At 39.6% G+C, this 14,751-nt stretch overlaps 1 protein-coding gene across 2 annotated transcripts in view; it reads left to right on the top strand.

Moving 5' to 3' along the window:
* Window positions 1-317: 317 nt before the first annotated feature.
* Window positions 318-14,751, top strand: part of Adgrg7 (adhesion G protein-coupled receptor G7) — a 71,398-nt gene continuing 56,964 nt past the window's right edge. Inside the window, exon 1 of one of the 2 annotated variants that reach the window (XM_011245899.2) lies at window positions 318-777. In XM_011245899.2, the coding sequence (XP_011244201.1) occupies window positions 663-777 (115 nt within the window). In that variant the 5' untranslated portion in view covers window positions 318-662. The remainder of the gene's footprint in view (window positions 778-14,751) is intronic. The other variant, NM_172825.3, reaches the window with a different exon arrangement.

Below are 14,751 nucleotides of genomic sequence, written 5' to 3'. Positions count from 1 at the left end.
TTCAAACTTATCTTTAATCAAGGCTGCATTGTGGGTGCTTTGGGTTAAGACTCTAACACATGAACGTGGGCACATAATGTAATTCATAATAGATGAATTATAACTCTGTTTTAGTGCTTTGTATAATTCTTCCCAAGTCAATATACTCAATCACCAATTGTGACTGTTAGAATTTAGGCTCCTTAAGGAAATGCAAGAGTGAAATCTTATGTGGCTATTGCAGTTTGTCCTTTCCTTGACAACAATGTTTCCCTATCCAAGAGGGTGTTTGACTATCCTGAAGCACTTGCTGAAGTCCCTTAAGACCAAAGTACAGGAGACTGATCTGTAGATAACCAGAGGGATCCACTGCCTTCCTGGCTTCCTCTTTGGGTTCTGATAGCTTGCCTCCTTCCTTGACCCTCAAGGCTAATCCCGCCCCTCCTTTATTGCCCTGAGTTAGTTTCCTTTTCTGAGAACCCTTGTCTCTTGATCTCCCTCGGTGAAGAATGAGCATACTGCACGCAGAAACCCACCTTCTCTTTGGTGATTCCAACTTCATTACTCTGAATTAACTTCAAAACTCTTAAACCATGAGATCACCTGTCAGACAGACCACTGAAGGGAAGAATTCTTTTCATGTTTTATAACTATCTCTGTTCGTGCAGTGTTTTGGCTTCACCATGCGTTCCTGTCGTTCCTGCAATGTCCGGGTACTGGTGGCTATTGTGTGTGGGCTACTGACAGGCATTGTTCTGGGACTCGGCATCTGGAGGATGGTCATAAGGATCAACAGAGGTAATGTCACCCTGCTATAATCTACTGAGACAGAGAGTGGGTGTTGGGGGATGGCATTGATTCTCTGACTCTGCTACCTGATATTTCAGTGCCAGGGAAGTGCCTTGTCCAGGAGATGCCTGCCTTCCACAACACAACTTAAGAATTGTAAGACCGCAGTCCGTTGATGACCAGTGGACAGCTTTATACATAGAACGTGTGTGTGTGTGTATGTGTGTGTGTGTGTGTGTGTGTGTGTGTGTGTGTGTGTTTTGTGAATAAGCAGGGTGAAGAGTGAGTTTTGAATTGGCTTCTTTGCACTATTTTAATTTTGGAGTTGATAGAATGAAGAACAATAGAAAGTATAACAATGTGTATTTGGGTTTACTGAGCTAAATCCTATAAAGGTAAATAGTTGTGAACTCGGACTCCCCCCAAAAACCATGTACAGAATAGAAATTCATCTCAAGAAGGAAGCTTAGAGACCGTAGCACCAGAGTGGTGAAATGAACTTAGGTTTACGTTCAAGTTTCCCATTTTGCAGGTGTAGAAAATTAGTTAAAGATGAAAAAATTAAAATGAATTTAAAGGTTATTTTCCTGCTGGCTCCACACGTGTTTGTAAGTTTCTTGCTGTGTTCCAGACCTCATGGAGGAAGTACGGACAGAAGCAGGGTCACATGTAAAGTGATGGTGTTAAAGTAAAGCCCCTGAGACCGCAAAAATACATGTTTAATGATTCTAACACTGCACCCCTTTGCCTCTGGAGATTCCTTATAAAGCACTGGTTTTCAATCTGTGTGTTGTGACCCCTTTGGGTGGCAAATGACCCTTTCATGGGCACTTAAGAATGTCTGACAACATTTCAATTCACAACAGTAGCGACATTCAGTTATGAAGTAGCAATGGAATAATTTATGGCTTGGGGTCACCACAACAGGAGAAACTGGATTAAAGGGTTGCAGTGTTGAGAAGGTTGAGAACCACTGCTAGAAAGGGATTCAAGATGATTTGTAGAACATGTGGAACTGAGTGACTAGAGGTGACTAGTACCATTAAGGAGAAGTCTGCCCTCAAGGAAGGCAGAGAACTGCCCTGCAATGGTGCCAGGTTGCAGAATCCCATGCTGAGAACAAATGTTTGATATGGGCTGGTACAGGAGAGGTAGCATAGAATGGAGCCATTCCTACATTACCCAAAAAGAATAGAATTCAGAGAATACTGTGTTGTCAACATTTAGAGAACTTGAGTAAGAAATTAAACAGGACAAAAGAATAACATTAAAAACATTAACGTTTGTAAAAACACTTTCAGGTTTAAGGAAAAACTGTAAAGAGTCTCTCTCACTGTTACGCGCATTAAACTTGTAAGATCTCCTTTAAAGGATGTACGTTTGAGAAATGTCTTCCTTCTTGTTGCATTCATAATGATTTCTGTTTTCAAAGGGAAACATGTGACTTAGAAATGACACCATTAAATCCAACCATTACAAGGACAAAGTACAAATCCAACATGAGGAACAATATTGAAGAGAGGACAGAAAGTGCAAGTTAGTCAAAGGCGTAGGGGGACTGCTTAAGTGTGGGCACACCTCCAAGCTGCTGGAGGAGAACTGCTTAAGTGTGGGCACACCTCCAAGCTGCTGGAGGCCTTTGAAGGAAGTAAAGTGTATTAAAAGTTCTGCTTCTCAGAGTGTAACATATCAGCTCCTCAGAAAGTCTAGCTTTGCACCTGGTGTTAGTTTATCAGAGCTCTTTACATAAGGGATATTCCTCAGCTTTAGGGTAAAGCCAACAGAAAATTAGACGGTCGTCACTATCACTAACAAATAGAAAGGATGAAGACTGACACTTTTTGCTGTTTGCTGTGTCTGTGCCTTGTAAATTCTATTTGGGGTGTGCTTTAGCTGTTTATCTTTATTTAGTTCTGTTTGTATCTGCTTTATTCCGTTCTATTCCACTTCCTTCCTTTTAGTTAACTTCTTCTGGGTATTTCACCTCTTTCCTGCACATCTCCCTTCGTTCTACTAATGTCATTATGGAATATCTTCTCGTTGTTTCCTTACTTACTTATAAGTTATCTTTAAATTTAAAAAAATTTTAGATACACAGTTCATGCATATCTCAGAGACATTGATCTATCTGTGAAAGCCTTTTTTGCTTGTTTTTAAGATCTTATTTTAGAGTTTGCATTGTCCTGGAACTCACAATTTGTATCCCAGATGACATCATACTCATTGTGCTGGGTTTTCAGGCATGACCCCACACTCCTGGCTAACTATAAATAAGTTATTTAGGAAAAAGCACATAAGCACATATACATTAAGTTATGTCCAAGTTAATTTACTATATTCAAAATTCATTTCAACAAACAATGTATTTTTCACAAAAAGTGATAACTTATTTGTGAAAAACAGAAGAAAAAACCTTCCATTTCACAGTTTCAGTAACATTCAGAAGGCTGAGGCTCGGGATCGATGGAGTTCAAGGCCACACTGAGCAGAATAAGACTGTTTAAAGGAAAAAAAAACACAGAAGAAATGGAAATTTTCCAACTTCTGTTTTGAAAAAATTTTATCTGGCCACAGAGTGAATATTAATTAGTTTTTATACTTAATTTTTCTATACCTTACAATTCCTTTAAAAAAATTTTTATTAGGTATTTTCCTCATTTACATTTCCAGTGCTATCCAAAAGTCCCCCACTCCCCAACACACCTACTCCCACTTTTTGGCCCTGGCGTTCCCCTGTACTGGGGCATATAAAGTTTGCAAGTCCAATGGGACTCTCTTCCCAGTGATGGCCTAATAGGCCATCTTTTGATACATATGCAGCTAGAGTCAAGAGCTCCAGGGTACTGGTTAGTTCATAATGTTGTTCCACCTATAGAGTTGCAGATCCCTTTAGCTCCTTGGGTAATTTCTCTAGCTCCTCCATTGGGGGACTTGTGATCCATCCAATAGTTGACTGTGAGCATTCACTTCTGTGTTTGCTAGGCCCCAGCGTAGTCTCACAAGAGACAGCTATATCACGGTCCTTTCAGCAAAATATTGCTAGTGTATGCAATGGTGTCAGCGTTTGGAGGCTGATTAAGGGATGGATCCCTGGATATGACAGTCTCTAGATGGTCCCTCCTTTCGTCTCAGCTCCAAACTTTGCCTCTGTAAATCCTTCCATATGTGTTCTGTTCCCAATTCCAAGAAGGGGCAAAGTGTCCACACTTTGGTCTTCCTTCTTCTTCAGTTTCATGTGTTTTGCAAATTGTAACTTATATCTTGGTTATTCTAAGTTTCTGGGCTAATATCCACTTATCAGTGAGTACATATCATTTGAGTTCTTTTGTGATTGGGTTACCTCACTCAGGATAATGCCCTCCAGGTCCAACCATTTGCCTAGGAATTTCATAAATTCATTCTTTTTAATAGCTGAGTAGTACTCCATTGTGTAAATGTACCACATTTTCTGTATCCATTCCTCTGTTGAGGGGCATCTGGGTTCTTACCAGCTTCTGGCTATTATAAATAAGGCTGCTATGAACATAGAGGAACATGTGTCCTTCTTACCGGTTGGAACATATTCTGGATATATGCCCAGGAGAGGTATTGCAGAATCCTCTAGTAGTACTATGTCCAATTTTCTGAGGAACCGCCAGACTGATTTCCAGAGTGGTTGTAAAAGCTTGCAATCCCACCAACAATGGAGGAGTGTTCCTCTTTCTCCACATTCTCGCCAGCATCTGCTGTCACCTGAATTTTTTATCTTAGCCATTCTGACTGGTGTGAGATGGAATCTCAGGGTTGTTTTGATTTGCATTTCCCTGATGATTAAGGATGCTGAACATTTTTTCATGTGTTTCTCAGCCATTCATTATTCCTCAGGTGAGAATTTTTTGTTTACCTCTGAGCCCAATTTTTTAATGGGGTTATTTGATTTTCTGGAGTGCACCTTCTTGAGTTCTTTATTTATATTGGATATTAGTCCTCTATCTGATTTAGAATAGGTAAATATCCTTTCCCAATCTGTTGGTGGCCTTTTTTTTTTTTTTTTTTTTTTTTGTCTTATTGACAGTGTCTTTTGCCTTACAGAAGCTTTGGAGTTTCATGAGGTCCCATTTGTCAATTCTCGATCTTACAGCATAAGCCATTGCTGTTCTATTCAGGAATTTTTCCCCTGTGCCCATATCTTCAAGGCTTTTCCCCACTTTCTCCTCTATAAGTTTCAGTGTCTCTGGTTTTATGTGAAGTTCCTTGATCCACTTAGATTTGACCTTTGTATAAGGAGATAGGAATGGATCAATTCGCATTCTTCTACATGATAACAACCAGTTGTGCCAGCACCATTTGTTGAAAATGCTGTCTTTCTTCCACTGGATGGTTTTAGCTCCTTTGTCAAAGATCAAGTGACCATAGGTGTGTGGGTTCGTTTCTGGGTCTTCAATTCTATTCCATTGGTCTACTTGTCTGTCATTATACCAGTACTATGCAGTTTTTTATCACAATTGCACTGTAGTAAAGCATTAGGTCTGGCATGGTGATTCCGCCAGAAGTTCTTTTATCCTTGAGAAGAATTTTTGCTATCCTAGGTTTTTTGTTATTCCAGATGAATTTGCAGATTGCTCTTTCTAATTCTTTGAAGAATTGAGTTGGAATTTTGATGGGGATTGCATTGAATCTGTAGATTGCTTTTGGCAAGATAGCCATTTTTACAATGTTGATCCTGGCAATCTATGAGCGTGGAAGATCTTTCCATCTTCTGAGATCTTCTTTAATTTCTTTCTTCAGAGACTTGAAGTTCTTATCATTCAAATCTTTCACTTCCTTAGTTAGAGTCACGCCGAGATATTTTATATTATTTGTGACTATTGAGAAGGGTGTTGTTTCCCTAATTTCTTTATCAGCCTGTTTATTCTTTGTGTAAAGAAAGGCCATTGACTTGTTTGAGGTAATTTTATATCCAGCTACTTCACTGAAGCTGTTTATCAGGTTTAGGAGTTCTCTGGTGGAATTTTTAGGGTCACTTATATATACTATCATATCATCTGCAAAAAAGTGATATTTTGACTTCTTCCTTTCCAATTTGTATCCCCTTGATCTCCTTTTGTTGTCTAATTGCGCTGGCTAGGACTTCAAGTACAATGTTGAATAGGTAGGGAGAAAGTGGGCAGCCTTGTCTAGTCCCTGATTTTACTGGGATTGCTTCCAGCTTCTCACCATTTACTTTGATGTTGGCTACTGGTTTGCTGTAGATTGCTTTTATCATGTTTAGGTATGGGCCTTGAATAACTGATCTTTCCAAGACTTTTATCATGAATGGTGTTGGATTTTGTCAAATGCTTTCTCCGAATCTAACGAGATGATCATGTGGTTTTTGTCTTTGAGTTTATATAATGGATTACGTTGATGGATTTCTGTATATTAAACCATCCCTGAATCCGTGGAATAAAACATACTTGGTCAGGATGGATGATTGTTTTAATGTGTTCTTGGATTCGGATAGCGAGAATTTTATTGAATATTTTTGCATCGATATTCATAAGGGAAATTGGTCTGAAGTTCTCTATCTTTGTTGGATCTTTCTGTGGTTTAGGTATTAGAGTAATTGTGGCTTCATAGGATGAGTTGGGTAGAGTACCTTCTACTTCTATTTTGTGGAATAGTTTGTGCAGAATTGTAATTAGATCTTCTTTGAAGGTCTGGTAGAACTCTGCACTAAACCCATCTGGTCCTGGGCTTTTTTTTTTTTTGGTTTGGAGACTTTTAATGACTGCTTCTATTTCTTCAGGGGATATAGAACTGTTTGGGTCATTATTCTGATCCTGATTTAACTTTGTTACCTGGTATCTGTCTAGAAATTTGTCCATTTCATCCAGGTTCTCCGGTTTTGTTGAGTATAGCCTTTTGTAGAAGGATCTGATGGTGTTTTGGATTTCTTCAGGATCTGTTGTTATCTCTCCCTTTTCATTTCTGATTTTGTTAATTAGGATGCTGTGCCTTTGCCCTCTATTGAGTTTGGCTAAGGGTTTGTCTATCTTGTTGATTTTCTCAAAGAACCAGCTCCTCGTTTGGTTGGTTCCTTGAATAGTTCTTCTTGTTTCCACTTGGCTGATTTTGCCCCTGAGTTTGATTATTTCCTGAGTTTGATTATTCACCTCTTGGGTGAATTTGTTTCCTTTTTTTTCTAGAGCTTTTAGGTGTGTTGTCAAGCTGCAAGTGTGTACTCTCTCTAGTTTCTTTTGGGAGGCACTCAGAGCTATGAGTTTTCCTCTTAGAAATGCTTTCATAGTGTCTCATAAGTTTGGGTATGTTGTAGCTTCATTTTCATTAAACTCTAAAAAGTTTTTAATTTATTTCTTTATTCCTTCCTTGACCAGGTATCATTGAGGAGAGTGTTGTTCCGTTTCCACATGAATGTTGGGTTTCTATTATTTATGTTGTTATTGAAGATCAGCCTTAGTCCATGGTGATATGATAGGATGCATGGGACAATTTCAATATTTTTGTATCTGTTGAGGCCTGTTTTGTGACCAATTATATGGTCAATTTTGGAGAAGGTACCATGAGGTGCTGAGAAGAATGTATATCCTTTTGTTTTAGGATAAAATGTTCTGTAGATATCTGTTAAATCCATTTGTTTCATAACTTCTATTAGTTTCACTGTGTCCCTGTTTAGTTTCTGTTTCCACAATCTGTCCATTGATGAAAGTAGGATGTTAAAGTCTCCCACAATTATTGTGTGAGGTGCAATGTGTAATTTGAGCTTTACTAAATTTTCTTTAATGAATGTGGCTGCCCTTGCATTTGTAGCATAGATATTCAGAATTGAGAGTTTGTCTTGGAGGATTTTACCTTTGATGAATGTGAAGTGCCCCTCCTTTTCTTTTTTGATAACTTTGGGTTGGAAGTTGATTTTATTATATATTAGAATGGCTACTCCAGCTTGTTTCTTCAGACTGTTTGCTTGGAAATTTGTTTTTCATCCTTTCACTCTGAGGCACTGTCTGTCTTTTTCTCTGAGATGGGTTTCCTGTAAGCAGCAAAATGTTAGGTCCTGTTTGTGTAGCCAGTCTGTTAGTCTATGTCATTTTACTGGGGAATTGAGTCCATTGATATTAAGAGATATTAAGGAAAAGTAATTGTTGCTTCCTATTATTTTTGTTGTTAGAGTTGGCATTCTGTTCTTATGGCTGTCTTCTTTTAGGTTTGTTGAAGGATTACTTTCTTGCTTTTTCTAGGGCATAGTTTCTGCCGGTGTATTTTTTTTTCTGTTATTATCCTTTGAAGGGCTGGATTTGTGGAAAGATATTGTGTGAATTTGGTTTTGTCATGGAATACTTTGGTTTCTCCATATATGGTAATTGAGAGTTTGGCTGGGTATAGTAGCCTGGGCTGGCATTTGTGTTCTCTTAGTGCCTGTATCACATCTGTACAGGATGTTCTGGCTTTCACAGTCTCTGGTGAAAAGTGTGGTGTAATTCTGATAGGCCTGCCTTTATATGTTACTTGACCTTTTCCCCTTACTACTTTCAATATTCTATCTTTATTTAGTGCACTTGTTCTGATTATTAAGTGTCGGGAGGAATTTCTTTTCTGGTCCAGTCTATTTGGAGTTCTGTAGGCTTCTTGTATGTTCATGGGCATCTCTTTCTTTAGGTTTAGGAATTTTTATTCTATAATTTTGTTGAAGAAATTTGCTGGCCCTTTAAGTTGAAAATCTTCATTCTCATCTACTCCTATTATCTGTAGTTTGGGTCTTCTCATTGTGTCCTGGATTTCCTGGATGTTTTGAGTTAGGATCTTTTTGCATTTTGCATTTTCTTTGATTGTTGTGCTGATGTTCTCTATGGAATCTTCTACACCTGAGATTCTCTCTTCCATCTCTTGTATTCTGTTGCTGATGCTCGCATCTATGGTTCCAAATTTCTTTCTAGGGTTTCTATCTCCAGCGTTGTCTCACTTTGGGTTTTCTTTATTGTTTCTACTTCCCTTTTTAGGTCTTGTACGGTTTTGTTCAATTCCATCACCTGTTTGGTTGTGTTTTCCTGTTTTTCTTTAAGGACTTGTAACTCTTTAGAAGTGTTTTCCTGTATTTCTTTAAGTGAGTTATTAAAGTCCTTCTTGATGTCCTCTACCATCATCATGAGATATGCTTTTAAATCCGGGTCTAGCTTTTCGGGTGTGTTGGGGTATCCAGGACTGGCTGAGGTGGGAGTGCTGGGTTCTGATGATGGTGAGTGGTCTTGGTTTCTGTTAGTAAAATTCTTATGTTTGCTTTTCACCATCTGGTAATCTCTGGAGTTAGTTGTTATAGTTGTCTCTGGTTGGAGCTTGTTCCTCCTATGATTCTGTTAGCTTCTGTCAGTAGACCTGGGAGTCTAGATCTTTCCTGAGTTTCAGTGGTCAGAGTACTCTCTGCAGGCAAGCTCTCCTCTTGCAGGCAAGGTGCACAGATATCTGGCATTCGGACCTGCCTCCTGGCCAAAGATGAAGGCCTGAAACATGGCCTGCCCAAGAAGCTGTCAAGCTTCTGTAGTCCACACTCTCACCTGCACAGACTAGTCTCTGAGAGATCCAGGACCAGAGATGGCTCCCCCAGGTGCTCCGGCAAAGTCCTCCAGGGCAGGGTGATACCTCTCCTCTGGTGGGGAAGGTGCCCAGATGTCTGGTGCATGAAATGGGGTCTGCCCAGAAGCTATGTCACTTCTGTCTGTCCCAGAAGCTGTGTCGCTTCTGTAGTCCACACTCTCACCCGTACAGACTAGTCTCTGAGAGATCCCACATCCAAGATCATGCTAAATATTTTTTAAACACAAAATTATCCATGAAATGGAAGAGAGTCTCATTTAAGGGATAAGTTTTGTTATACAAGTGGCTTGAGGGCCAGTGATCTGGACTATGGTAACATAAGAATCAGTGGTGTCTGTTGATCCCATTTCAAAAGCCTTTGTCTTAAACAAAGAAGCTGGATTCTTGGCTTAGTGGACTATTCCTGGATTTCCAGATATTAGATGTTTTTAGGTAAGGTCATCAGGGTGGGCCAGACTCTGCTAACAACCTGTAAAGATCCTTCCCAAATTCTGTGGCTAGGACTGTTTTTGAGAGAAGGAAGAGACCACTGGAACAAGACTACCTTGTTTTAAATCTCAAGGTGGCTGCTTACTAGCCAAGTGACTGAGCATTGTAGTCAGTATTTTCATGCTTCAGTTTCCCCCTTAGTGATAATAAATTCTGTGCACCGAAACCATTTTGAGAATTAAATGAGTCAGTGCACTTGAAGATTTAAAATGATGACTTGTATCTTGTAAGCACTCAATCCGCATGGAGAAGTGTTTTCTAATTTGTGGAGTTTTCTGTCACTCAGTGCTGAGCAGTTTTGTCCTTGAACTATACCTAGAATGCATACCACTGAGCCACATTGGACCTTTGGATTGAGACTCAAGTTATCACACCAAAACTCTGCAGGAGGTTTAATCATTAAGTTAAATTGATGAGCTGGAAAAAAAAAAAAACAAAACAGAAAGAGCTCCAAGAACAGCCATGGAATATTTGCTTTTGATATCTATGCTACTTCCCCTAGAGAAGAAAGCTTATTATATAAATGTTAACCCAGTAGTTAATATTGGACAAATGTTAACAAATATCTTAACAAAAGATATACTTCATGTGCTTTCTTTATATATCTTCCAAGGTTTCTTTTTTTCCTTGCTTTTCTCTACAGTGAATACATTTTACTAAACATGACCAGATTAATGTCTTCTTTTTGAGCCAACTGTACAAGTCATTATATGAACAAACTACTTCATCTTTTATCTATATGTATGTTTATGATAGATTCTTAAAGATGCTAGTATTACTTTGGGTGACATTTTGTGTCATTTGCATACTTTAGAGGCTAAGATTCTGAAGTGGGTACTACACAGAGTTAAATGTACCATAAAAACAAGAGTGGATATTCCATCTTGAATTAGATATCCTTAACTGGAATTCCAAAGACAGAGAAGCAATTGAGCAAATACTTATTAACCTTCTCTTCTTCAGGAATGTTCTGAGACCTAGAGATACAATCTATGACCTTGATTCAAAATATTCTTTAATGATAAGACTTGTTACTAAAAGCCAAAATGACTGACTAAGCGTGGGTAGATGTTTCTTCCTGCTTATTGGATGTATACAAATTGTAAGTAAAATGTCAAACATGCCAACAAGTTTCCATTCTTAAGGGAAATTCCAGGGGACAGAAACACTGTAAAGATACCATAATGATAAGTAGGTATGGTCATAAACTCTAGAGGTTATGGGTACAGAAGCTGGACCCAAGCCACCAGTGTAAAACCTGAAGCCTTCAGGAGTCATCTCAGCCATAAAAAGGAGATTAGAAATTTTCTGTTCCCTGTGCCACTGAAACATTGAATAATTCTTACGATCTAATGATCTAACGTTTCTGTTATGGTGGTGGATTTAAAATGGGGTCTCATGTAGCTCATGTAAGCAAGTAGCTAACCTAGGCCTAGATAACTTTGAACTCCTGGTCTTTTTGCTGGGATTATAGGCCTGTGAGTTTGTCTTGAAGGTGGAACTCTAGATTTCCATCTAGCATCCTGAAAGCAGGTTCTGCTTCGGCTCCATGTCAGCGCTGAGACTGTGTTGGCATGTAATTCTCTTCAATGAATGCCTCTCACCCCCGAAACTCCTCTACCTCTGTGCTTTCTAGGATCCCTTCATTCCTCGCCCCATAGATTGCTGAAGTTTTCTTTTATTCTCTTCTATTTCCCCTTTTAGGATAAAAATCTATCTTAAATTATCCTGACCCTTTTTCTTTCGCTTACACAGGGACAAACTCTACTTCACCACTTACACATAAATCATTTGAACTTTAGGAATTAAGAAAAGAGTCAGGTGGTGGTGGCACATGCCTTTAATCCCATGACTCAGGAAGTAGAGGCAGGATCTCTGAATGTGAGGCCAGCCTGGCCTATTGCGAGAGTTCCAGGACATCCAGAACTACACAGAGAAACCCTGATGATAGATAGATAGATAGATAGATAGATAGATAGATAGATAGATAGATAGATAGATAGGAAAAGATAGCAATTTCTAAAACAAGTGTGTTTGGTGATATTTTATGACTGGAAGAACAAAACTATCACAGAATTATTTGGAAGTCTCATGTACACATTTTACTTTAGTGGTCTTCATAAGATATCTAAAGTTTTATTACTGTTCTGTAGGCCACCAAGATTTCCTTCTATTAGTTTTATGCAATAAAACTACAGAGTTCATGATCTGTTCTGAAATAATTTTTGAAAGCAGAAGATCTGTGTTTATATCCGCTTTTGTTTTTCTGTTCCTAGATGTCCTGCAACATTTGTTGCGAAATCTGTTTCTCTGCACTGAACATACTGCCCCTTTCTCAAACATCACCTGGGTGTTCTGGAGTAGTCTGTGCATGAACTCTATTCCATGTGATAGGTGACTTATCTATGATGGTGGAGAATAAAGCAGTGCTCCCCTAAAGCCTTGTGTCTTAGTTAGGGTTTTACTGCTGTCAACAGACACCATGACCAAGGCAACTCTTATAAGGACAGCATTCAATTGGGGCAGGATTCAGTCCAGTATCATCAAGGCAGGAACGTGGAAGTCTCCAGGCAGGCATGGTATAGGAGGAGCTGAGGGTTCTACATCTTCATCTAGTTGCTAGTGGAAGACTAACTTCCAGGCAGCTAGGGTGAGGCAGCTAGCTATAGCTCACACCCACAGTGACACACCTACTCCAACAGGGCTACATCTTCTAATTGTGCCATTTCGATGGTTGAGCATATACAAACCATCACACCTTGTTTATCTAAGGACTAAAGACAGCATTTTCTTATAATGGTTGTCTCTATGGCTTTTTTGTTACAGTGTCCATTCAACACTTTTGCTCATTAAAAATAAAAACTGTATGTTTGCACTCTAATTATGAATATCTATTCTTTATAAGTTACAATTCTAACATACAATTTAACTTGCAATTCTAATTTATATTCTCTCTCTCACACACACACAAATATTTTATCCAACCCTGTGACTGTCACTTTTATTTATCTGAAAAAATACATTTTGAGGAGCAGCAGTTTTTAATTTAGATTAATTGCATTTTACATTTTTTTATTTATTATTATTTTATATTTTATAATTCTTATATTTAGTACTATTTTTACCCTCCAAATATAGTTGCATGTCCCAAAGTTGCAAATATATATATATATATTTTCACCCAACCTATCATTTCTGGGATAAATATTACACAGTCAAGTGGTATCTGTTTTATTTGTTGTTTGATTTGATTTGTGATTGTTTCAAAGGAGTATGTGTGCTGGCTAGTTTTATGTCAATTTGATATAGGCTATGAGGGAGGGAAACTTAACTGAGCAAAGGCTTCCATAAGTTAAGGCTGTAGGCAAGCCTGTAGGGCATTTTCTTGATTGGTGATTGATGGGGAAGGGCCCAGCCCATTGTAGGTAGGTACACACCTGAGCTAGTAGTCTTGCGTCCTATAAGAAAGGATCCAGAGCCAGTATGCAGCACTCCACCGTGGCCCCTACATCAGCTCTTGCCTCCACGTTCTAAACTCCCTGGGGCCTCCAGTCTCTTGAGGGTTAGGTGCATCTTCTCTGACTGAACCCAGATCTGGCAGTCCTCTACTGTATATGTATTGGGGGCCTCATATCAGCTGGTGTATGCTGCCTGGTTGGTGGTCAAGTCTCTGAGAGATCTTGGGGGTCCAGGTTAATTGAGACTGCTGGTCCTCCTACAGGGTCACCCTCCTCCTCAGCTTCTTCCAGCTTTCCCCTAATTCAATCACAGGATTCATCAGCTTCCGTCCATTGGTTGGGTGCAAATATCTGCATCTGACTCTTTCAGCTGCTTGTTGGGTCTTTCAGAGGGCAATAACAATAGGTCCCTTTTTGTGAGTGCTCCATAGCCTCAGTAACAGTGTCAGGCCTTGGGACCTCCCCTTGATTTGGATCCCACTTTGGGCCTGTCACTGGATCTTCTTTTCCTCAGGCTCCTCTCCATTTTCATCCCTGCAGTTCTTTCAGACAGGAACAATTATGGGTCAGAGTTTTGACTGTGGGATGGTAACCCCATCCCTAACTTAATGCTCTGTCTTCTTGCTGGAGGTGGGCTCTACAAGTTCTCTCTCCCCACTGTATGGCAATTCATCTAGGGTTCCTTCCTTTGAGACCTCAGAGTCTTTCTCCTCCCAGGTCTCTGGTGCATTCTGGAGGGTCCCCTTAACCTCCCACCTCCAGAAGTTGCCTGTTTCTATCCTTTCTGCTGGCCCTCAGTCCTTTCCCTCCACCCAATACCAGATCATGTTCCCTCTCTCCCACCCCACCCCCACCCTGTTCCCTTTTCCTCCCAGGTCCCTCCTTCCCACCTTGTGGTTGCTTTCTTCTCCCTCCCAAGTGGGGCTGAGGTGTCCTCACTTGGGCCCTTCAACTTGGTGACCTTTTTGAGTTCTGTGGACTGTATCTTGTGTATTCTCTACCTTTTTACCTTTTTTTTTTTTTTTGGCTAATATCCACTTATTAGTGAGTACAAATTTCATGTCTGCTTGATACTAGCTATAGTCATCTGACAGGAGGGAACACCAATTGGAAAATGCCTCTAGAAGAACAGGCAGTAAGTTTTTAGTGTGTTTTCTTAATTACTGATTGATTGGGAGAGGGCCCAGCCCATTGTGAAAGGGTACACACCTGGGTTAGTGGTCCTGCATTCTATAAGGAAACAGACTGAGCAAGCCATGGCTAGCAAGTAGCACCCTCAGGCCCATGGCCTCTGCATCAGCTTCTTCCCTTGGGTTCCTATCAATTTTGAGTTCTTCAATGATAAACATTACTATGGAAGTGAAAGCCAAATAAACCCTTTCCTCCTTAAGTTGCTTTTGGTCATGGTGTTTCATCACAGTAATAGTAACCCTAAGTAAGACAAAGAGTCACAAAACATTCACATATA

Source organism: Mus musculus, chromosome 16, assembly GCF_000001635.26.
Source record: "Mus musculus strain C57BL/6J chromosome 16, GRCm38.p6 C57BL/6J".
In the NCBI taxonomy this organism is placed as follows: domain Eukaryota; kingdom Metazoa; phylum Chordata; class Mammalia; order Rodentia; family Muridae; genus Mus; species Mus musculus.
Note: the sequence above shows the minus strand (reverse complement) of the source record. Positions and strands in the feature narration are given on the sequence as shown.